This window comes from Triturus cristatus, chromosome 2_2 (genome assembly GCF_964204655.1).
Source record: "Triturus cristatus chromosome 2_2, aTriCri1.1, whole genome shotgun sequence".
NCBI lineage: Eukaryota > Metazoa > Chordata > Amphibia > Caudata > Salamandridae > Triturus > Triturus cristatus.
In genome coordinates, this window is record NC_140582.1 from 329,405,545 (window position 1) to 329,429,163 (window position 23,619).

General features: G+C 44.5%; 1 protein-coding gene across 4 annotated transcripts in view; it reads right to left on the reverse strand.

The window, feature by feature from the left end:
• The window catches only part of AIMP1 (aminoacyl tRNA synthetase complex interacting multifunctional protein 1), a 160,005-nt gene that overhangs the window by 31,161 nt on the left and 105,225 nt on the right, over positions 1 to 23,619 (reverse strand). For all 4 annotated transcript variants that reach the window (XM_085641399.1, XM_085641398.1, XM_085641397.1 and 1 more), the window contains exon 6: positions 11,874 to 12,042. In XM_085641399.1, the coding sequence (XP_085497525.1) occupies positions 11,874 to 12,042 (169 nt within the window). The remainder of the gene's footprint in view (positions 1 to 11,873; positions 12,043 to 23,619) is intronic.

A 23,619-nucleotide genomic window follows, 5' to 3' on the forward strand; every position in this document is an offset into this window, starting at 1 on the left:
AGGTCTCGTATCTGGAGAGGTTGCGCTAAATCATACAGCTGTAGCAGGGTCAAGCTGGGAAGCACCTCCGCTCACAAGTAGTTCCACACCTGCACGGAATAGGGCTCCTGGGGGAGAAAATAGCTGCTCATAATACTGAGCGAACAATTCATTAATGTCCACCCGAGTATTCATCACACAACCTGCGGTTTTAGATGCTCATTCTGTTCAGGGGCAAATTGTTAAAAACATAAATGGTGGATGGAGGATTGAAGGATATGCTGAAGTTGGTAGCTTTGTCAGGTTATTCAATGTTAAAAATGTTTTACTTCACACCAGCGTTGAGTGCAGCAGGAAAGGGTGAAGCAAGGCTTTTAAGAAGCTTATTAGCCTCTGCATTGCTTTCACATTTTCCAAAGCACAGTGGGTAGAAAACTGATTATACTGTGATTATATTGGAATACTAGGGTCGACAATCATCTCGCCATGATGCCTTCCCACCCACTGATGTTTTCTTTGGGTTACTTTCAGCATGAGGTAGAGCAGAAAGTTTACGACGAGGAGTTTCAACGCCACTTGAGAACATTATCTGTTCTTCAAAAGAGAAATAAATGAAAGATGGCACACATTCTATGGTTTTAAAGTAGAGGAAAGGATCAGTTTTTATTATTGGAATTTTCTTTTTGAATTGCTGATGGAGGCAATAAAACAGCAAAGGCATATTAGTGAGTGTGTCTTTAACAAAACCATGATTTTCTATCCAGCCTGCTATGGAAATCTGAATTGTCTGTTCTTTCTGGAGGACTAACCTTTGTTCCTAGCCATGCAGGCATTCATGTAACAGCAGGGCTGCCGGTTCAAAGAGAGGAGGCTTGGACATCATTTCAAGGGCATTAGCAGTGATGTGGACACGCCATGCTGAACTTTATACTGAGTGAAGAGAGTTTGAGTCATACTTTTTCAGAGTTATGCCACCAAAAGATGTATATGGTAGCTTACATGAAAGCATAGATGGTTAAAGGAGACGGTCTGCCATCTGATCAAGGTGAGGTATTTTTACATTTACTTGAAATGATAAACTCTGAAAATAGTCTTTCACTACACCTGCTGCAGCATTTACTGCTTGAGCTATTATTATGGAACATTTCCAGCCAGACATGTCCAAGACTGGTTTGATACTGCATTGGTAGGGGTTAGATTAAGATCATGCTTGGGAAGGAACGAAAAAGATTATTATAATGGAAATTGGGAGGTCAACCATGATAAATGCGGAGTAGAAAGCAGTGAAGGGCAAAATGTACCAGAAGACAGAAAATTGTAAAAAACAAAGTATGTTTGAAACTCACCTGTGTAAACTTAACCAAAATGGGTAGATGGCATCATTAAGACCATGTGCTTAGATTAGGAGGATCTACCTATCCTAGGTGTTGTTCAGAAGCTGGGCCTGTTTGCCCTTTGCGCTAAATTCAACGCACCTTTGAGTTGTGGTAAGGCTACCTCCTGAATTCAAAGCCATGTTACCTCAAATTTAAGAAAGGAGGCAACTTAAAAAACAATTATGCTCTGAACTAATGAAGAAAAAAAATATGCAGCAACAAAGTCATAATGAAGCCTATCTGGGCAGCACAGCTATTATAATTTAGGCTTAATGAAATGGAGCATATAAATGGATGGAAGAAAAATAAGCATTGGGAAAGCCAATCGGTCTCTTGCTTGTGGGACCTATTAGCTTTGCCAACTGCTTTTGGAGGTGATGTATATCATCAGGAAGCAGTGAGAAACCACCAAAATAAAAAAAAGAAAGGTGCGCACCCGAGTGTGTCAAAGAGGATGCGCACACCAGCAGAACAATGTTGGTGTTATTTGCTTTAATTTTTTATTTGCTGACTCAACGTGGCAGACTCCACTTGGACCAGTAAAAAAAACAGATATGTACGTTTTTTTAATGTGAAAGCATTAATTAAAAGAAATGAAGGACTGGGGGTATAAGGTAACCGAGGCGCAGGAAGGAAGGGGAATAGCAGCACACGGAGGCTGGTGGGGCATGAGAGAACACCACAGAAGGATACAGATGTGAGAGATCATCATTGATGTGGATTGGAGTACGGAAGCACATTGGCAAGAGGCAGTTGTGCAGTGGAGAGAAACACACGGACCAGAGAGAGCAACACAGGGTGGAAGAGAAGCATACAGGGGAGACAACAGGAAAACATACACTTGTGGAGTGCATAAGCAAAAAAACAAAACAAAAGCTATTGCAACACTGAGCAACATGTCTCTCTTCAATCCCTTTATTCACAAATATCCAGTTCCTCTCCATTCCTGCAAAAACATACTAAGAAAATGTTCATGTGCAGAGAGGGCAGCACTAGTGCAATACATAAATGTACACTGCCTATTAAGGCTTCTTAAATGTAGCTTTGGAAGGAAGACTAGCTCAACCAGGAGCAGCATCTCATCAGCCGCCTAGTACACCTCAACCTCTTAATTGTTTAGAGGCTGCTCATTCTTCTAAGCCCATGTGAGTTTTTCAGACACCACAAAGGAATCTGTCACAATTAACTGAGTCAGATGGTGTACCTTATTCGGACGTGTATAAGTGGGTTCATTTTCTGGACCTCAAGGAAAAAAAGATTGTATGGCTGCTACAGCTAGAATGTTATTCCCAAAATCCCCTTTTCTAGCACCACTTGCCCTCTAAACACTTTTGCAAATGTCACATGGAGTCTGGCACTAGGTACAAAAAAAACATTAAATTCCATAAAGCCCAGATAATACAAGATTTATTTTGGTACACTTTTAAGAAACGTGTGTCAAGGACTGTGCAAAGTACTGAAATCTTTGCAAAGTTGTGAAAAAAGGTCAAACAGTCTGCAAGCTCTAAACTACTTACAACTGCAAGTTGGTTTGATAACTTAAGTATGAAGTATGGGTAGATACAAAATAATGTGTTGGCAAGAAGCTGGACAAATGACAGGATTCTGTACTCAAAATATTTCTTTTGAAAAATCAGGATGTGTTGCTAGGTATTGAATAAGCCTAGGACACTTTCTTATACTTGGGTAGATCTACTGCAGTGCCAACATTCAATAGTTTCTTTTGTGACACATTTGCTCACAGTTTTCAGGTATAATGTTGGTTGGAATTCTTGTTTTCTGCTTTTGTTTCTTTACTAAGTAGACAGAGATAGATGGCCGTGTTCCTCTGGTATTTTAGAGCAGTCACTGTTGTAGTCTTCTTGTTTAGTGTTTGGGACTGCTGAAAAGGCAGTTCAGAATAGAGGGCCTCAACATCATGATGGATGTGCTGGGTGGAGAACATCACAAACCTGATTTTGTACAGTATCCACCACGCCTTTCTCTTTTGTTATCATTTGACATGCTGGAAGATTGAGGTTAATACTTCTCTTCACCAGGATGGTGCCTGGCCGGTGGTGGCAGAGTGAAGAAGTCATCGTTTTAATGCCAGGATACCCTTCTCCACAAGTGAACAAGGTACTGGATTTTCAATACATCTGGCAGAATATTTTTTGAGGTTGGTTAAGCAGATGTTTATTTTCAGAAAACCCTTGCAGTGTTTTTATTTCTAACAAATTCATTATCCAGACATTCATTAGCATCTCCCTATTAAAGTGAGGTTGTGGATTTTAGCATTAACGTAAGGAGCGAGGGAGGTTAAATATGGCCAAGAGGAGCATTTTCGAACAAACCCATGGCTAGTCCAATGAGCTAAACGCTTCCCTACGTCTTAACCAGCACTTATCTGATCAAATGCAAGCATGCCCTCCTTCAAAATCTCTTCTATCCACTGCATTGTCTTCCAGCAGATCTGCATATTGGTTTAAAGTGGCCTACATAGCACAATCATAGCAGCTTAACTGGGCTAATCAAATAGTTGCCCACAGTAGAAGACGACATCTAGCACATCTTTATCTCTACTGAACGCATGCTCCGGTTTTCTTTATCCCAGGGAATTAAAGAAGATGCAGAGTTGTTAAATTTCTTCTTTACTTCAAACAAAGCAGGACTTGACAACTCAAATGTTAAAGAAATCTGAAGAGAAGGAGGAACAGTTGTTATGTTAAGAAAGGTGCGTTACCTCATGAAATGACATAAAAAGGGGAAATGAAGAAAGGGCAAATGTGGAGATTTAGGAGTACGTAACCCAAATGGGCACAGTTCGATCGGTCCCCAGTATTCTTCATATTCAGAGGTAATAAGATCTGCTTTGGGAACTCCTCCTTCAGTCAGTCTTCTCATGCCTCTCTTGGGGAGGAGGAATTTGGCGGGACCAATGGTGTTTTGAGGTTTTGGATGCTGTTGATAATCAGTAGGGTTCTCTTCTTGTGGCACTAAAATATACATTCAAAGCCATCTCTAGAATTTTGGTTGCTGCTGTAGTATAGACTTCAAAGCAACAGCTAAACACTCATGTAACATCCTATCTCAGGTACATGTGTGGCACACGAAGAGCCACCGGGTTGTGCCGTCGGAAAAGATTGTTGGACCCACTTCTAAGGGTGAATTCCAAGTGCTCATATTTAACAATAATGCTACACTTGCTGCAATAGACTCAGGGTTTTTACTGGTGTAACTGACATGTGCAGTATGTAAATATGTTCAGCTTATGTTGCATTTCACACTTGGAGAATCTGTTTCTAAACATTCCCAAGTTTCACAATTAAAGAAGGAATTTGCTACTTACCAGTATGCATCTGTTCTTGGCATGTAGAGCTGCAGATCAACACACTTTTGCATAGATCGCCATCTGGTGTTGGGCCCGGATGTTTGCAGTTTGTTTTTCCTCTTGGAAAGTCTTTGGAAGTCACAAGGTATGCAACTCCTCCTTTGGATTGTATTGCGCATGGGCTTCGGCTCCATCCTCAGATTGTTTTTCGCCAGCAGGGAAAGATGGAGCGTAGTAATAACAGTGAAGAAACCCATGTGTGTATCTAAATAAGATAAACTGGAACAAATACAGGTAGCCGGGGAGGCGGGTGGGCGTGTGTAGATCTGCAGCTCTACATGCCAAGAACAGATGCATACTGGTAAGTAGCATATTCCGTTCGAGGCATATGAGCTGCAGATTACACACTTTTGCATAGACTATATAGCAGTTCCCAACCTTAGCGGCGACCACCGGTATCTGTTGCAGTGGTTTGAAATAATGTTTTGAGTACAGCCTGGCCCACACTAGCTTGTTGCTTAGTTTGCACATCTATACAATAGTGTTTAGTGAAAGTGTGCGGTGTTGACCATGTAGCTGCTTTGCAGATATCATCTAATGGGATGTTCCCTAAAAATGCCATGGAAGCCCCTATCTTTCGAGTAGAATGGGCTTTAGGGGGAACGGATAGCGTTCGTTTTGCTTTGTGGTAGCAAATCTGAATGCATTTTACAATCCACCTAGCTATCCCTGATTTTGAGATGGGGTTGCCCTTGTGAGGTAGAGAGAAAGAGACAAACAGTTTTTTGGTCTTGCGGAAAGGTTGTGTTCTCTCGATGTAGTAGAGTAAGGCTTGTTTGACATCTAGTGTGTGCAGAGCCCTTTCTGCAACGGTCTGTGGTTGCGAGAAAAATACTGGTAGTTCTACAGATTGGTTTAGGTGAAAAGGGGAAATGACTTTAGGTAGGAATTTTGGGTTGGTACGGAGAACAACCTTGTTATGGTGCATTTGAAGAAAAGGTTCTTGTATGGTAAGTGCTTGTATCTCATTGACCCTTCTAAGGGAAGTGATGGCTACAAGGAAGGCTGTTTTCCATGTTAGGAATTGTAGTTCGCATTTGTGTAAAGGTTCGAAGGGAGGCCCCATTAGCCCTGTGAGAACAATATTTAAGTTCCACACAGGTGAGGGTGGTACTCTGGGGGGAATTATTCATTTTAGGCCTTCCATGAAGGCTTTAATGGCAGGTACTCTAAAGAGTGAAAGATGTTGCCTGTTTTGTAAGTAAGCTGCAATTGCTGCGAGGTGTAGTCGAATGGACGTATAGGCTAGATTACACCTTTGTAGGTGGAGTAAGTAGCCTATGATGTGTTGAATGGACACGTCCAGGGGATTGATGGTGTTGTTATGGCAATAAACCACAAATCTTTTCCACTTGGCAGCGTAGCACGCTCTAGTGGTAGGTAGTCTAGCTTCTCTGATGACGTTCATACAGTCAGGGGGAAGATTTAGGTACCCAAATTCTAGGATTTCAGGAGCCAGATCTGAGCTGAGATGGGTCCGGGTGTCTGATCTCTCCATGGTTCTGGGTTAGGAGGCATGGTGAGAGGTGTAGTTTTTGGTGTGGTACTACAGAGAGTTCCAGCAGCGTGGTGTACCACTAATGGAATGAGTGGGAGAGGCGGAAAAGCGTACGCAAATTTGCCTGACCAGTTCATCCATATCGCATTTCCTTTGGACAATGGGTGTGGGTATCTGGCGGCAAAGCTTGGGCATTTTGTGTTTTCGTGGGTGGCAAAGAGGTCTATCTGTGGATGCCCCCACATTTGAAAGAACGGATGAAGAACCTGTGGGTGAAGTTCCCACTCGTGGGTTTGTTGTGTCTGTCTGCTGAGCAGATCTGCCAAGGTGTTTTGGACTCCTGGGACATGTTGAGCTAGGAGAAAGATTTTGTGGGGAATTGCCCATCTCCATATGCTTTGTGCTAATTGAGAGAGCTGTGGAGAGTGTGTGCCACCTTGTTTTTGTATATAATACATGGCCGTCATGTTGTCTGTGCGAATGAGGACTGCCTTGCCTGAAATCTGTATTTGAAAAGATTTTAGGGCTAAAAATATTGCTAGTAACTCCAGATGGTTGATATGGAGTAACTTTTGTTGAGGCGTCGGTGAGATGTAATAGGTGAGCTGCCCAGCCGGAGAGCGATGCGTCCGTAGTTAGTATTATCTGGGGAACCGGGTCCAGGAACGGTCGACCTTTGGAAAGGTTTGCGGTGTTCCACCACCGCAGAGAGCGATGGGTGCGACCGTCTACCAACACCAGATCTGTCAGTTGACCTTGGGCCTGGTTCCACTGGTGCGCTAAGCACTCTTGGAGGGGACGCATCTGGAGTCTTGCGTGGGGCAGTATGAAAATGCAAGAGGCCATCATCCCTATTAGTTGCATGAACACTCGTGCTAGAAGGGAGTGTTGAGGTATGAATTTTTGTCGCAAAGCCTGAATGCTTGCAATCCTGGCCAGATTGGGGTAGGCTATCACTTTTGAGGTGTCTATGGTGGCACCGAGGTATTGTTTTATGTGGGATGGTTGTAGCTGTGACTTTTGGTGGTTCACCGTGAAGCCTAGTTGGTGAAGTAGTTAGATTGTGGTGGAGGTGTGTTGTACACGCTGATTGTATGAAGTGGCTTTCATCAGCCAATCGTCTAGGTATGGGAAGACATGAATTTGCTGTCTTCTCAAGTGTGCCGCCACCACTGCCAGGCACTTGGTGAATACCTGTGGTGCTGTTGTGACTCCGAACAGGAGCACTGTGAATTGGTAGTGTTGTCCGTCCACTACAAATCTGAGGTACTTTCTGTGAGTATGGTGCACTGTAATGTGGAAGTATGTGTCTTTCAAGTCCAGAGTGGTGAGGAAGTCGTTTTGGGAGAGGAGCGGAAGTACCTGCTGAAGCGTTACCATATGAAAATGGTCTGAGTGTATGTATGTGTTTAGGGGCCGGAGATCTAGAATAGGTCGTAGAGTCTTGTCACTTTTTGGTATGAGAAAATATAGGGAGTAGACCCCCATATTTTGTTGATTGACAGGAACATGTTCTATTGCCTGTTTTTGTAGGAGGGAGATTACCTCCTGCTTTAGTAATTTTGAATGTTCTTGTGACATTGGGCGTTGCCTGGGTGGAATGTTGGGGGGGTAGATGTTAGTTCTAGGCAGTAGCCTGATCGAATTATTTGTGTCACCCATTTGTCTGAGGTGATGGTCTCCCAGACATGAAGGAAATTTTGGAGTCTGCCCCCGACCGGAGTGGAATAGTCGGGGGGGGGAGCGGGGTAGAGTCATTGGGTAGGAGGTGTGGCAGAACGGGTGTTGTTTGTTTTGCCTCTGCCCTTGTTGTTGTTACCCCTGTAGCCGCCTCTTTGGTAACCTTTTGGTCTGAGGAGGGGATTTGTATGATGTGGACGCTGTGTCTGAGGAGTAGCCTCTGAATGTACTCCGAAAGGAGCGTCTGGGCGGGTGAGATTGTAAGGCCCCCATGGATTTTGCGGTATCCGTATCTTTTTTCATTTTTTCTAAGGCCTCATCCACCTTTGGCCCAAATAGATGTTCCTGGTTCCTGGTCAAAGGGATGGTTAAGGATGGAGGCTTGTACTTCTGGTTTAAAACCAGATACTCTTAACCAAGCATGGCGACGGAGAAGGACGCTGGTGTTGATGGCCCTGGAGGCTGGGTCTGCTGCATCTAGGGCACAACGTATGGAGGTATTCGTGATTGTTTTACCCTCTTGAATCAACTCGTTGGCCCTAGCTTTATATTTTTCAGGGAGATGGTGCATTATGCTTTCTAATTCGTCATAATTAGCCCTGTCATATCTGGCCAGTAGTGCCTGAGTGTTTGCTATACGCCATATGTTGGCCGCCTGGGATGCTGTGCGTTTGCCTGATGCATCTAGTAGTTTTGATTCCTTGTCAGGTGGTGGTGCATCACCTGACGCTTGTGAATTTGCCCTTTTACGTGCCGTAGATACTACTAAAGAATCTAGTGGCGCTGGTCCTCTGATGTAGGAGGGATCCGAGGGAGCAGGTTTGTATTTTTTTTTCAATACGTGGGTTAATGACCCTGGCTCTAACTGGGTCCTTAAAAACTTTTGCCGCATGCTTTACCACCCATTTGAGCATGGGCAGTATGGGGGTGGACCTATGTGAGGTATCAAATGTGTCTAGGAGGAAATCTTCCTCCACGGGGTCGGTATGCAAGTCCACCCCGTGATAATGTGCCGCCCTTTGAAGAAGATGGTTGAACCCTAATGAATCTTCTGGTGGAGATGGTCTAGAAGGGTAAAGATCGTCTTGTGGGACGTTGGGGATATCTGGATTATTGTGATCGTCCCATGGATCTGGGGATCCTGTAGGGGTGGGGTCCTGTGGCACATCCCCTATATCATGATATGGGTCCCCCTGATCATCATCGTCTGGAGACTGGGTCGGAGAACGATGAGGTGGGGGTGGAGAGGTGGGGAAGGAGGAGGAGGTGGAGGGGGAGGGGAAGGTATTCTGAACGGAGAGGTAGAAGAGTCCTTCCTCTTTGGAGGTGGAGGCGGAGCAGGCTTCTCCAAATGTCTCTTTTTGGTAGACAGTGTCAAATGTCCAGTTTTTGGATCCTTGGTGAGTTTTTTGCAAGCGATCCGGTGTAAATAGCTCTGGTGAGGTCATTTGGTCCGCGGCGGGGCCGATGTCTTTTTAGGTTTTTCTGTGCCGGTTTGTTGCTTAGAACCCGGCTTGGGACCTTCGGTCTCTTGGTCGGCGCCGAGATGGGCTTTGGCTTGGAAGTGTCGGTGCCGGTGGCCTTGTGTGGTTTGGTCGGTACCGAAGATGGCGTCGGTACCGAAGAGCTAAGTTTCGACCCGGAGGGCTTTGTGCGGAGCTCGGTGTCGAGGTGGAGCCAGGTTTCTTTTTTGGTGCCGAAGTGTGTTTCTCGGCACCGCTGGTAGGCTGGCTCGAGCCGCCGGAAGGCTTACTTGGCTTCTTCACCGGGCCCGAAGGTGGGGTGTGTGAAGCAGTGTCTCTGGTCTTGCTTAGGCCCGGAGGCGAAGGCGTGACCGAAGCCTTTTTGTGTGTCGGCGCGGGGGAGGGGGGGGGGGGGTTAGATTGATACTCACGACCCTCTGCGCCGGAGTGATGTCTTCCACATCTGACTCGTCGGCCTCGGAAGCGCTGACGAGGTCCTCTTCGGTGTGATGATGTTCCGGATCGTCGATGTTGTCTCCGAAGATGTCGACTGGAATGCCCGTCGAGGAGTGTGCCATGTTCCTTCTGGCTCTTCGGTCCCGAATAGTCTTTTTGGATCGAAAGACTTACAGGCCGGACAGTCTCGAGCCTCGTGTTCAGGGGAGAGGTAGAGGTTGCATACCTCATGAAGATCGGTGTGGGGAAATTTGGACCCACATCGAGGGCACTTTTTAAATGGAGTTCTTTCCATGAACCCGGACCGGAGCTTGGGTAGGCCCGAAGGCCGCCGTCGACGACGACGACTGGAAACCGAAGGTTTGTGCCGATGAGAAGGCGCGTTGATTGAAGAGATCGCGATCGAAACAATACAGCGAATTGGGGTGAGGATTGCGCATCGATCGAACTGGAAGCTGTTCGGAACCAGAGCGCGAAGATTACATCCAAGCCCGATGGCGGACAAAAACAATCTGAGGATGGAGCCGAAGCCCATGCGCAATACCATCCAAAGGAGGAGTCACCGACCTCGTGACTTGCAAAGACTTTCCAAGAGGAAAAACAAACTGCAAACATCCGGGCCCAACACCAGATTGCGAGCTATGCAAAAGTGTGTAATCTGCAGCTCATATGCCTCGAACATATCGTTTTTAAATAACACAACGTGATCATCTGTGAAAGACAGGACTGTAACTGATATCCTGGTCTCAGGGTAGGCATACTTAGCCATTTCACTACATCTCCTCTTACAAGTGCTGTTATCACCCTACTCCATACTCACTTAGATATTTACATTTTTATGTGCATTACGCTAGCAACATTCTACACCAAATCATAACGAGAAGACAATAGCTTAAATAATGCATTAGGAATCTGTCATCTTTCCAAAAATGGCAGGAATATTCTTTTTGAGTTCCATGGATAATTAGGATCATTGATGACAATCTAAAATCCAAAGTCAAGTGCTTTATTCGCAGCACACTAAGATAATACATAATGCCTTGCTCCAGGATTCGTTTGCATTTACAAAAAACAGAAATACACAACAACAAAAAATACAGATGTACATCAGGTTTTAAGTCACAATCTTAGACAAATATCTGCGATGTATGTTCTTAAAATGAGTGAAATTATATCAAATTCACAGATCCTAGAAAGTGCGATAATGATATATAATATGCACCAAAACGATTTAGAAAGAGGGGGTCATAGTGGTATTAAGGGCCAGATGTACTATTATAATGGTGGCCAAAAGTGGTTGCAACTTAAGCACTGACTTTAACGACTAGTATTCGAATTTGAGAAGCAATCTCTGCCCTTTATTTTGCTTTGTAAAAAACAACAGTCATAAGAGGGGGTCAGAGAACGACTTGCCTAATTAGTTTTTATTAGGCAAATCACTATATTCGACCCCCAGTGATTGAAGTCAGCAAGGGACAACGGTCAACATCCCTGTATATACATTCCCCAAACAGAAAACTTAAAAGAAACTGGTGATGCATTAAAAGAAAGATATGGGTTTTCCGTTTGGGGAAAACATCAGCGGCGCAGGGGAGCAGGCACTGGTCCAATGGACCTCTGCCTGCTTCCCTTGAGGGTTCCGACATGATATCTAAAGGACAAGGGGTCCTAACAGGACCCTGTCCCCTTTGCTAATCAGTAACCACCTCTTTTCTGGAGTTGGTAACTGTTCAATGGTTTGCAACCAGAATTGCGGTCACAAACCATTGATCCATTGCAGAATGCATAACAATTTGAACTTCCCTTTTGCACCCTTCTGCGATTTGGTATGTGTTGCAAAACCCACCTTAAGAGTCTGAAACACATTTCCTACTCATAAAACAGATTATGTACATAAGAAACAACCGTTGTGTGGTATCAAATCTATGATTCTGCAAATTACAGGGCTTGCAATCACAAAATTGCTTAATAGATCTGGCCCTAGCTTCTACTCCAGCAAGGTTACTCATGGGAAATATTTTGGTATTGGAAAGTGAACAATGCTTACTTACCAGGAAAGGCATGAAAGGTGATTCTATCGCCTGGCACTGAACCACTTGGAGGATCCAATATTTCCACCTTGTCTGGTGAGCTGGCACACATCACCATGGCTTGCGAAACCACGCCCCTCATTTTGGCAGGTTTCAGGTTACACAGCATTACGGCCATACGGTTCTGCATCTGCACAAACATTGAAAGAGAGCAAATCAAAGCACGAGCACACTTGGCACTTGCGAGTGATGATATTCTATCAAACAACTGAATGTACTGTAAAATAAAGCAGCTATTTTCTAATTCAAATCAACCAACTTTGAGATTAAGAACATATTAATATGCATCTGTTCTGTTGCCTATTTAGCATGTTCAAAGTGCTTTACAAAGAGCCTGCTCAGAACACATATTAACATATTTATTTCAATATTAATTTGTGGCATCAGAAAATGAGAAGGCTGAGCGGACTTTGTGGGGGTACTTGGGAGTTTAACATGGCTGGTCTTGGTCTACAACGGCACACACAAGTTGAAAATTGATGGCAGAATGCGCGACTTTTTGCGCTACGTGGCTTCAAGCCTGCAGTTCCAACAGCATCAAACCATTTGCTTTTCCTGCCTAATGAAGAATCTGTTGAGGCGGGAAGACTGCAGGAATGTTTTTTTTCTAGCTAGGACTACTGTAACAATCTGACTCTGCAAGTCCACTTATGCATAATGTGAGGTACGATGTAGAATTTTATAGCTCCTACGACATGACGCCAACCCCCAAACTGTACCAAACACACAGTCACTGGGTGTTTAGAGAATTCTTTAACTAGCTGTAAAGCATTGCCAGCCAATGATACAACTATATAATCCCAGCCCAAGCTCTCTCGAAACCATCTTGTCCTTGATTCTCCTCCACCTTTGGAATGTTATGTGGGAGGAGCAGGACATTCCCGAGCTTTCTCTGTGGCCTTTGGGTAACTATATTTTTTATTGGTTTAGAGACTGCTCATTCTTCGAAGCTTCTTCTCCATTTTCTTTTCAGAGTCTGGAGGCTGTAGTATGAGCTTACTTGAAATGCAAGGTTTCCTTGATGCCTCAACCTCCGCCGCAGAATTCTGGATTATACTGTACTACTTGGATGTTTCCACCTGACACTGAAGTCATAATTATTTAGGCAGGCGGCACCACTTTCTCCATTGGCCTTAAGACTGACAACATTATGACTCTGGAATAATGAGGCCCTTACAGACTAGACATTTTTGATGCAATGTACTTTTTCCACCAAAGATAGGTCCAGGTAGACTTTTTTGGCTTCTGACTTTAATAGTCAAATTGGGTGACCCCTTTTTGCAAATTCAAGAAGTGTCCTAAAAAACTTTCACATCCTCATAATCCTGGTTTCTAAAAGTCTTTGATGATGGAGGAATCCTCTCAGAACCAAGCTCAGTTTTAGGTGCTTTGGCAGAATATTCCATGCTGCCATTATGCAAGTCTTTACTTTCAGTTCTGTTTTACTCACAATCAACTGCTCCAAATTAAAAGCCACAGCCAAATCTAAATATTCATGGATTACCTCAAGCAGTCTGGTTTGCTAATGACATTTTGGGGATATTTGGAAACCTTCCCTGGGAATGCATTTCGCCCATTGCTTCCCATTGGGTTTATAATTTACATATGCTTGCTTTCCATTTGCTGGCATCATTTGTTTTAGGCTGTCCAGCTGGAGTTCGCCCCTTCCCAAAACCTTATTTACTGTATTCTTCCAACAATACTGGATTTCTGTGAACAGGCATTCAATCTTGTTCTCATCTTGACACATTTGCTGTGCATTCAGAGACAGAGGTCAGACTTTCTCTTCCAGGGAGCATGGTGTTTACTTTTCTTTCTCTGATTCCAAAGCAAGAGTTTTATATGACAATCATGCTGGCTCACGGGGGAGTGCTCGAGGATGGCTGGACAACTTGTTTCTTAGCACACAACATGTAAATGTCTATTAATGAACTGTGCAGATATTTCAGAATATATCATAATTAGAAAAGTATAAATGAAGCACATTTTTGGGTAATTCTAAAGCGTGGTGAAAAATATTTTAATACAATCAAAACAAATCAACACACTAGGTGATGACATTTCCAAACATTGTTTGTGCACTGTATACTTTTACCAGTAAAACTGAATGTCTGTACAAATGAAATGGTCATTTCAATTAAAGATGTGTTGTCAGTAATGGCAGTGCACTACCACATCATGCATATTGTGCCTCCACTCCACTGCGAAACAATCTACCCTGCGCCACTCCACTCTCCTGCACTCTGCTTCTTTCCACTCTGTGCTACGCTGCGCCACTCGGCTCCGCGCCACTCCACTGCACTCTTCCACTATAGTCTACTCTGCAACACTGTACGCCACTGCATAACACTCAACTCTACTCTATTCCAGGTACGACACTCCACGCCATTCTCCTTTACTGTACTTTTAGTCATGCTGAACAGCAGCCACACTGGTGTACAACATGGCTAAAACATATTGGCAAAGCCAATAGCTTTTTGTATAGGCGAGACCGATTGGCTTTGCCAATGATTGAGAATAGTGTAAATGTACTGGTAAAGAAAGGGGTAGTCTTTTCAGTGTTGGAAGAACATTTCTAATCGTTTAGATCCAACTCGCCTTACCAAATTTAACATCCATGCATATACTAGATCTCCACCTTGTGGTTCAAGAACACTTACTAATAGACATGACGATGCAGAGTTGTGTGGCCAACTATGGTCTTTTTATTAGAGCATTGTAAAACTAGAAATAGTTGCATCATTTGGCTCATTGGGCAGACAGTACTCTGCTAGCATCCAACTATTTGATAGGGAATGGTGTGGTGCAGCAGCCAGGGTGGCTGACTCCCGAGTGCGGGGCTAACAGTTTGATCCCCTAACGGTTCGATCCCCAGTGCCGGAGGCAGATCAGCTCAGCATCATGTGACTCTGGGCAATAGCTCACAATCTCTCCGACTGCCTTCAGTACCTTCAGACCCATAGGGCTGATTAGTTTGCACTTTACAAAAACTGGATTATTTATTTGATGTATATTTCTGACATACATCAAATCAAGGACTTGACCGTACCAATGAGGCAATCAAAAAGCTCACTTCCAACCCATCACACATCAAAGTACCTGTGCATATAGAGGACAAGTCTTCATCAGACTATTTTTAGCTAGATGTAAATGTGGTGGTTGGTCACATCTATGAACTAAATGATCTGAATTTCTATCTTGCTTGATGGATTATCTTGCATGCAACTACAAAAACCCAAACAATAATCTTAACTGAGCTATGACATTTGCCTGATTTACAAATGGCTCCTGCTAAGGGAAGTCAATTTTTAGTTTTTCTGAATAAGGTGGGTTCCAAGATATATTAAAGTATAGCCTGAAATTCCAATAAAAAGTATAAATGGCATGGAGCTTAACAACTGAAATATTAGTAATCAAAATAATATCATCCCACCCTGCCTGTAATACTTACATAATTCATAAATTATGATAAAAATAAATATTTTGAAACTGTGACTGACTTGCCTGAAAATGATCTGTGCTTGTACAATGTAATTTACACAGCTGGTTCTTCTTTTTTTTTTTTTTTTTTAACCGTAGGCCCTTCGTGCCTCTGCTACGTCAAAAAATATTTCTTTTAAACTAGATAAGTCCCTCTCTCCCAAGCACATCCAACTATCCTATTTTCTAACACAAACACCTGCATTTCAGTTCATCATTGGATTACCCAAGTAGTTTGAAATTACATGCATTTTTGTGCCATGGGATTTGGGGAATTAATCAGCAGTATTTAATGGTTCTCAAAATGAAAAGGGTGCTTAGGACAAACATCATAAAAAGGACTCCCCACTGGGTATGGAAATAAAATCTTTAAAACTGTAGGCTCTATATCTTTCAATATCATTTTATAGTTTACACAACTGGAAAGAATAGCGTGATGACCTAATAATGTCCTTTAATTTTTGTAGTTTGAAGGATGGATTGCAGGCAAAATGGTTTACAGACATCATTCTGTTTCTTATTTCCGTTAAGATTATTACAGCATCTGGGCCACAATTATTCTTCAGCGCTTAGGTTGCCTCAGAGTCAGTACATTAAAACTTAAAGGTGCACGAGACATTGTAATATTACCTACTACATGAGAGTTAGGATATTCACAAGACCCAACTCCAGATCTCAGCGCTCCTTCAAGAGAGCTACCCAATCAACGGTGAATGGGACACACACTACTAAATCTTGAACTCTAGGTTGTGAGAAAGTCAGAAATCTGCTTTGGCAGGTCTCAGTGAGCCTTTAACCACCCTGAAAGGAGCATAGGTCAGCCTTTTTGTGCAGCTAATTATGAACTAGGTGCAGAGATGTGTCATGAACCGGTCCTAGGCTACCAAAATACGTTTCTAAAACATTTGATAGGCGGTCACCTACACCTTGAAATACTGTCTGCTTTTGATGCATTTGTTTACTGCATTCTATAAAGTGACATCATTTTTTAAATTTATTAACTGGAAACTTTTAAAAAAATTTACACAGATTATATCAAGGAGACATGGAAACTCTGTGATGGATAGGAAGAGCAGGGTAAGTGGCAAGGGAAACAAACACCAGACCTAGGTTCAATCTCTTCAAGTCGATTTGGGAAAAAGGGGGTGGTGATGGACAGAGTTTCTGAATGATGCAGAATACTCTTACCAAGTCAAGAGATCATGGTTTTAATCCATCACCGTTTTTTAGCTCACTGCACCATCCCAGCTCAGAACCTGGCTACATGCAAATTAGTCTGTACCTGTCCCAGTGCATGATGGGAACAGGGCAAACCAAACTACCAAGCCAATTCTTATACTGGGAAGGAAACAAGCTTCCGGGGACCGGTTTCTGGCATCACAGCCTTCGTCAGCCCGGCTTGCCTGAATCCTGATGGTGCAATGAGCAAGGGACTCACGTCTGAGCATACCCTCCCACACTGAGTGTGGATAAAATCGATTTGGGAAATAGGGGGTGGTGATGGACAGAGTTTCTGAATGATGCAGAATACTCTTACCAAGTCAAGAGATCATGGTTTTAATCCATCACCGTTTTTTAGCTCACTGCACCATCCCAGCTCAGAACCTGGCTACATGCAAATTAGTCTGTACCTGTCCCAGTGCATGATGGGAACAGGGCAAACCAAACTACCAAGCCAATTCTTATACTGGGAAGGAAACAAGCTTCCGGGGACCGGTTTCTGGCATCACAGCCTTCGTCAGCCCGGCTTGCCTGAATCCTGATGGTGCAATGAGCAAGGGACTCACGTCTGAGCATACCCTCCCACACTGAGTGTGGATAAAATCGATTTGGGAAAAAGGGGGTGGTGATGGACAGAGTTTCTGAATGATGCAGAATACTCTTACCAAGTCAAGAGATCATGGTTTTAATCCATCACCGTTTTTTAGCTCACTGCACCATCCCAGCTCAGAACCTGGCTACATGCAAATTAGTCTGTACCTGTCCCAGTGCATGATGGGAACAGGGCAAACCAAACTACCAAGCCAATTCTTATACTGGGAAGGAAACAAGCTTCCGGGGACCGGTTTCTGGCATCACAGCCTTCGTCAGCCCGGCTTGCCTGAATCCTGATGGTGCAATGAGCAAGGGACTCACGTCTGAGCATACCCTCCCACACTGAGTGTGGATAAAATCGATTTGGGAAAAAGGGGGTGGTGATGGACAGAGTTTCTGAATGATGCAGAATACTCTTACCAAGTCAAGAGATCATGGTTTTAATCCATCACCGTTTTTTAGCTCACTGCACCATCCCAGCTCAGAACCTGGCTACATGCAAATTAGTCTGTACCTGTCCCAGTGCATGATGGGAACAGGGCAAACCAAACTACCAAGCCAATTCTTATACTGGGAAGTATAATTTGCATGTAGCCAGGTTCTGAGCTGGGATGGTGCAGTGAGCTAAAAAACGGTGATGGATTAAAACCATGATCTCTTGACTTGGTAAGAGTATTCTGCATCATTCAGAAACTCTGTCCATCACCACCCCCTTTTTCCCAAATCGATTTTATCCACACTCAGTGTGGGAGGGTATGCTCAGACGTGAGTCCCTTGCTCATTGCACCATCAGGATTCAGGCAAGCCGGGCCGACGAAGGCTGTGATGCCAGAAACCGGTCCCCGGAAGCTTGTTTCCTTCCCAGTATAAGAATTGGCTTGGTAGTTTGGTTTGCCCTGTTCCCATCATGCACTGGGACAGGTACAGACTAATTTGCATGTAGCCAGGTTCTGAGCTGGGATGGTGCAGTGAGCTAAAAAACGGTGATGGATTAAAACCATGATCTCTTGACTTGGTAAGAGTATTCTGCATCATTCAGAAACTCTGTCCATCACCACCCCCTTTTTCCCAAATCGATTTTATCCACACTCAGTGTGGGAGGGTATGCTCAGACGTGAGTCCCTTGCTCATTGCACCATCAGGATTCAGGCAAGCCGGGCCAACGAAGGCTTTGATGCCAGAAACCGGTCCCCGGAAGCTTGTTTCCTTCCCAGTATAAGAATTGGCTTGGTAGTTTGGTTTGCCCTGTTCCCATCATGCACTGGGACAGGTACAGACTAATTTGCATGTAGCCAGGTTCTGAGCTGGGATGGTGCAGTGAGCTAAAAAACGGTGATGGATTAAAACCATGATCTCTTGACTTGGTAAGAGTATTCTGCATCATTCAGAAACTCTGTCCATCACCACCCCCTTTTTCCCAAATCGATTTTATCCACACTCAGTGTGGGAGGGTATGCTCAGACGTGAGTCCCTTGCTCATTGCACCATCAGGATTCAGGCAAGCCGGGCCGACGAAGGCTGTGATGCCAGAAACCGGTCCCCGGAAGCTTGTTTCCTTCCCAGTATAAGAATTGGCTTGGTAGTTTGGTTTGCCCTGTTCCCATCATGCACTGGGACAGGTACAGACTAATTTGCATGTAGCCAGGTTCTGAGCTGGGATGGTGCAGTGAGCTAAAAAACGGTGATGGATTAAAACCATGATCTCTTGACTTGGTAAGAGTATTCTGCATCATTCAGAAACTCTGTCCATCACCACCCCCTTTTTCCCAAATCGATTTTATCCACACTCAGTGTGGGAGGGTATGCTCAGACGTGAGTCCCTTGCTCATTGCACCATCAGGATTCAGGCAAGCCGGGCCGACGAAGGCTGTGATGCCAGAAACCGGTCCCCGGAAGCTTGTTTCCTTCCCAGTATAAGAATTGGCTTGGTAGTTTGGTTTGCCCTGTTCCCATCATGCACTGGGACAGGTACAGACTAATTTGCATGTAGCCAGGTTCTGAGCTGGGATGGTGCAGTGAGCTAAAAAACGGTGATGGATTAAAACCATGATCTCTTGACTTGGTAAGAGTATTCTGCATCATTCAGAAACTCTGTCCATCACCACCCCCGTTTTCCCAAATCGATTTTATCCACACTCAGTGTGGGAGGGTATGCTCAGACGTGAGTCCCTTGCTCATTGCACCATCAGGATTCAGGCAAGCCGGGCCGACGAAGGCTGTGATGCCAGAAACCGGTCCCCGGAAGCTTGTTTCCTTCCCAGTATAAGAATTGGCTTGGTAGTTTGGTTTGCCCTGTTCCCATCATGCACTGGGACAGGTACAGACTAATTTGCATGTAGCCAGGTTCTGAGCTGGGATGGTGCAGTGAGCTAAAAAACGGTGATGGATTAAAACCATGATCTCTTGACTTGGTAAGAGTATTCTGCATCATTCAGAAACTCTGTCCATCACCACCCCCTTTTTCCCAAATCGATTTTATCCACACTCAGTGTGGGAGGGTATGCTCAGACGTGAGTCCCTTGCTCATTGCACCATCAGGATTCAGGCAAGCCGGGCCGACGAAGGCTGTGATGCCAGAAACCGGTCCCCGGAAGCTTGTTTCCTTCCCAGTATAAGAATTGGCTTGGTAGTTTGGTTTGCCCTGTTCCCATCATGCACTGGGACAGGTACAGACTAATTTGCATGTAGCCAGGTTCTGAGCTGGGATGGTGCAGTGAGCTAAAAAACGGTGATGGATTAAAACCATGATCTCTTGACTTGGTAAGAGTATTCTGCATCATTCAGAAACTCTGTCCATCACCACCCCCTTTTTCCCAAATCGATTTTATCCACACTCAGTGTGGGAGGGTATGCTCAGACGTGAGTCCCTTGCTCATTGCACCATCAGGATTCAGGCAAGCCGGGCCGACGAAGGCTGTGATGCCAGAAACCGGTCCCCGGAAGCTTGTTTCCTTCCCAGTATAAGAATTGGCTTGGTAGTTTGGTTTGCCCTGTTCCCATCATGCACTGGGACAGGTACAGACTAATTTGCATGTAGCCAGGTTCTGAGCTGGGATGGTGCAGTGAGCTAAAAAAACGGTGATGGATTAAAACCATGATCTCTTGACTTGGTAAGAGTATTCTGCATCATTCAGAAACTCTGTCCATCACCACCCCCTTTTTCCCAAATCGATTTTATCCACACTCAGTGTGGGAGGGTATGCTCAGACGTGAGTCCCTTGCTCATTGCACCATCAGGATTCAGGCAAGCCGGGCCGACGAAGGCTGTGATGCCAGAAACCGGTCCCCGGAAGCTTGTTTCCTTCCCAGTATAAGAATTGGCTTGGTAGTTTGGTTTGCCCTGTTCCCATCATGCACTGGGACAGGTACAGACTAATTTGCATGTAGCCAGGTTCTGAGCTGGGATGGTGCAGTGAGCTAAAAAACGGTGATGGATTAAAACCATGATCTCTTGACTTGGTAAGAGTATTCTGCATCATTCAGAAACTCTGTCCATCACCACCCCCTTTTTCCCAAATCGATTTTATCCACACTCAGTGTGGGAGGGTATGCTCAGACGTGAGTCCCTTGCTCATTGCACCATCAGGATTCAGGCAAGCCGGGCCGACGAAGGCTGTGATGCCAGAAACCGGTCCCCGGAAGCTTGTTTCCTTCCCAGTATAAGAATTGGCTTGGTAGTTTGGTTTGCCCTGTTCCCATCATGCACTGGGACAGGTACAGACTAATTTGCATGTAGCCAGGTTCTGAGCTGGGATGGTGCAGTGAGCTAAAAAACGGTGATGGATTAAAACCATGATCTCTTGACTTGGTAAGAGTATTCTGCATCATTCAGAAACTCTGTCCATCACCACCCCCTTTTTCCCAAATCGATTTTATCCACACTCAGTGTGGGAGGGTATGCTCAGACGTGAGTCCCTTGCTCATTGCACCATCAGGATTCAGGCAAGCCGGGCCGACGAAGGCTGTGATGCCAGAAACCGGTCCCCGGAAGCTTGTTTCCTTCCCAGTATAAGAATTGGCTTGGTAGTTTGGTTTGCCCTGTTCCCATCATGCACTGGGACAGGTACAGACTAATTTGCATGTAGCCAGGTTCTGAGCTGGGATGGTGCAGTGAGCTAAAAAACGGTGATGGATTAAAACCATGATCTCTTGACTTGGTAAGAGTATTCTGCATCATTCAGAAACTCTGTCCATCACCACCCCCTTTTTCCCAAATCGATTTTATCCACACTCAGTGTGGGAGGGTATGCTCAGACGTGAGTCCCTTGCTCATTGCACCATCAGGATTCAGGCAAGCCGGGCCGACGAAGGCTGTGATGCCAGAAACCGGTCCCCGGAAGCTTGTTTCCTTCCCAGTATAAGAATTGGCTTGGTAGTTTGGTTTGCCCTGTTCCCATCATGCACTGGGACAGGTACAGACTAATTTGCATGTAGCCAGGTTCTGAGCTGGGATGGTGCAGTGAGCTAAAAAACGGTGATGGATTAAAACCATGATCTCTTGACTTGGTAAGAGTATTCTGCATCATTCAGAAACTCTGTCCATCACCACCCCCTTTTTCCCAAATCGATTTTATCCACACTCAGTGTGGGAGGGTATGCTCAGACGTGAGTCCCTTGCTCATTGCACCATCAGGATTCAGGCAAGCCGGGCCGACGAAGGCTGTGATGCCAGAAACCGGTCCCCGGAAGCTTGTTTCCTTCCCAGTATAAGAATTGGCTTGGTAGTTTGGTTTGCCCTGTTCCCATCATGCACTGGGACAGGTACAGACTAATTTGCATGTAGCCAGGTTCTGAGCTGGGATGGTGCAGTGAGCTAAAAAACGGTGATGGATTAAAACCATGATCTCTTGACTTGGTAAGAGTATTCTGCATCATTCAGAAACTCTGTCCATCACCACCCCCTTTTTCCCAAATCGATTTTATCCACACTCAGTGTGGGAGGGTATGCTCAGACGTGAGTCCCTTGCTCATTGCACCATCAGGATTCAGGCAAGCCGGGCCGACGAAGGCTGTGATGCCAGAAACCGGTCCCCGGAAGCTTGTTTCCTTCCCAGTATAAGAATTGGCTTGGTAGTTTGGTTTGCCCTGTTCCCATCATGCACTGGGACAGGTACAGACTAATTTGCATGTAGCCAGGTTCTGAGCTGGGATGGTGCAGTGAGCTAAAAAACGGTGATGGATTAAAACCATGATCTCTTGACTTGGTAAGAGTATTCTGCATCATTCAGAAACTCTGTCCATCACCACCCCCTTTTTCCCAAATCGATTTTATCCACACTCAGTGTGGGAGGGTATGCTCAGACGTGAGTCCCTTGCTCATTGCACCATCAGGATTCAGGCAAGCCGGGCCGACGAAGGCTGTGATGCCAGAAACCGGTCCCCGGAAGCTTGTTTCCTTCCCAGTATAAGAATTGGCTTGGTAGTTTGGTTTGCCCTGTTCCCATCATGCACTGGGACAGGTACAGACTAATTTGCATGTAGCCAGGTTCTGAGCTGGGATGGTGCAGTGAGCTAAAAAACGGTGATGGATTAAAACCATGATCTCTTGACTTGGTAAGAGTATTCTGCATCATTCAGAAACTCTGTCCATCACCACCCCCTTTTTCCCAAATCAATCTCTTCAAGTCACTATAAGCCAACTTGGCCTAACTTTGGCTTGTGACATGCTCTTCTCCCAGTTAAAAATGCTTTCAGCCAATACTAGTGTGTGTGATACTACTAAAATAAAAGAAAAATGTCATCTCCAAACACCAAATCTTTGTGGATATTTGCCTTCACATGTTTTGAATTGAAAAATACCATTCAGCACATTAAGAGCAATACTATTCATGCAGAGATCATTCAACATTTTATAACATATGCCTTACCAATATATACCATGATTCATACTAAAAAGATTCTCAGTTTAACTTTATTTCAACCGCTAGGCCCATAAAAGTACAGAATTATAAAATGACAAAAAGATAAGATACACTAAAAAGGAGTATACACTTTCAGTTGTAGATCCACTTATTACAAATGCCTTTCAATAGCAACATCCTCCCACTGTTGCGAAATAGCACAGTTATACCACAGCTTAATACACTGCTAATATCAGCTAAAAACATAAGATAAAAATAATTAAAAGTATACATAAAAATTACAAATACAGGAAGGTATCGGCCAGACATGGAGCCACTGTCATATAGCCATAAAAAACAAACAAAAGAAAAAAAACCTTTGAACTTCCTACAACCCTGTCTTCCAGATTGAGCCTTAATCACTCCCTGACGTATGTGCCACATATGGTTCAAAAAACGAGACACCGCGAACACGATTGGGGAGTGCGTGTCATATTTTAAGACTTGGTACGCCTGTGCATGTCTCACAAAACCCAAATTTCTACAAATTTGAATTAACCAGCTTCTACTCG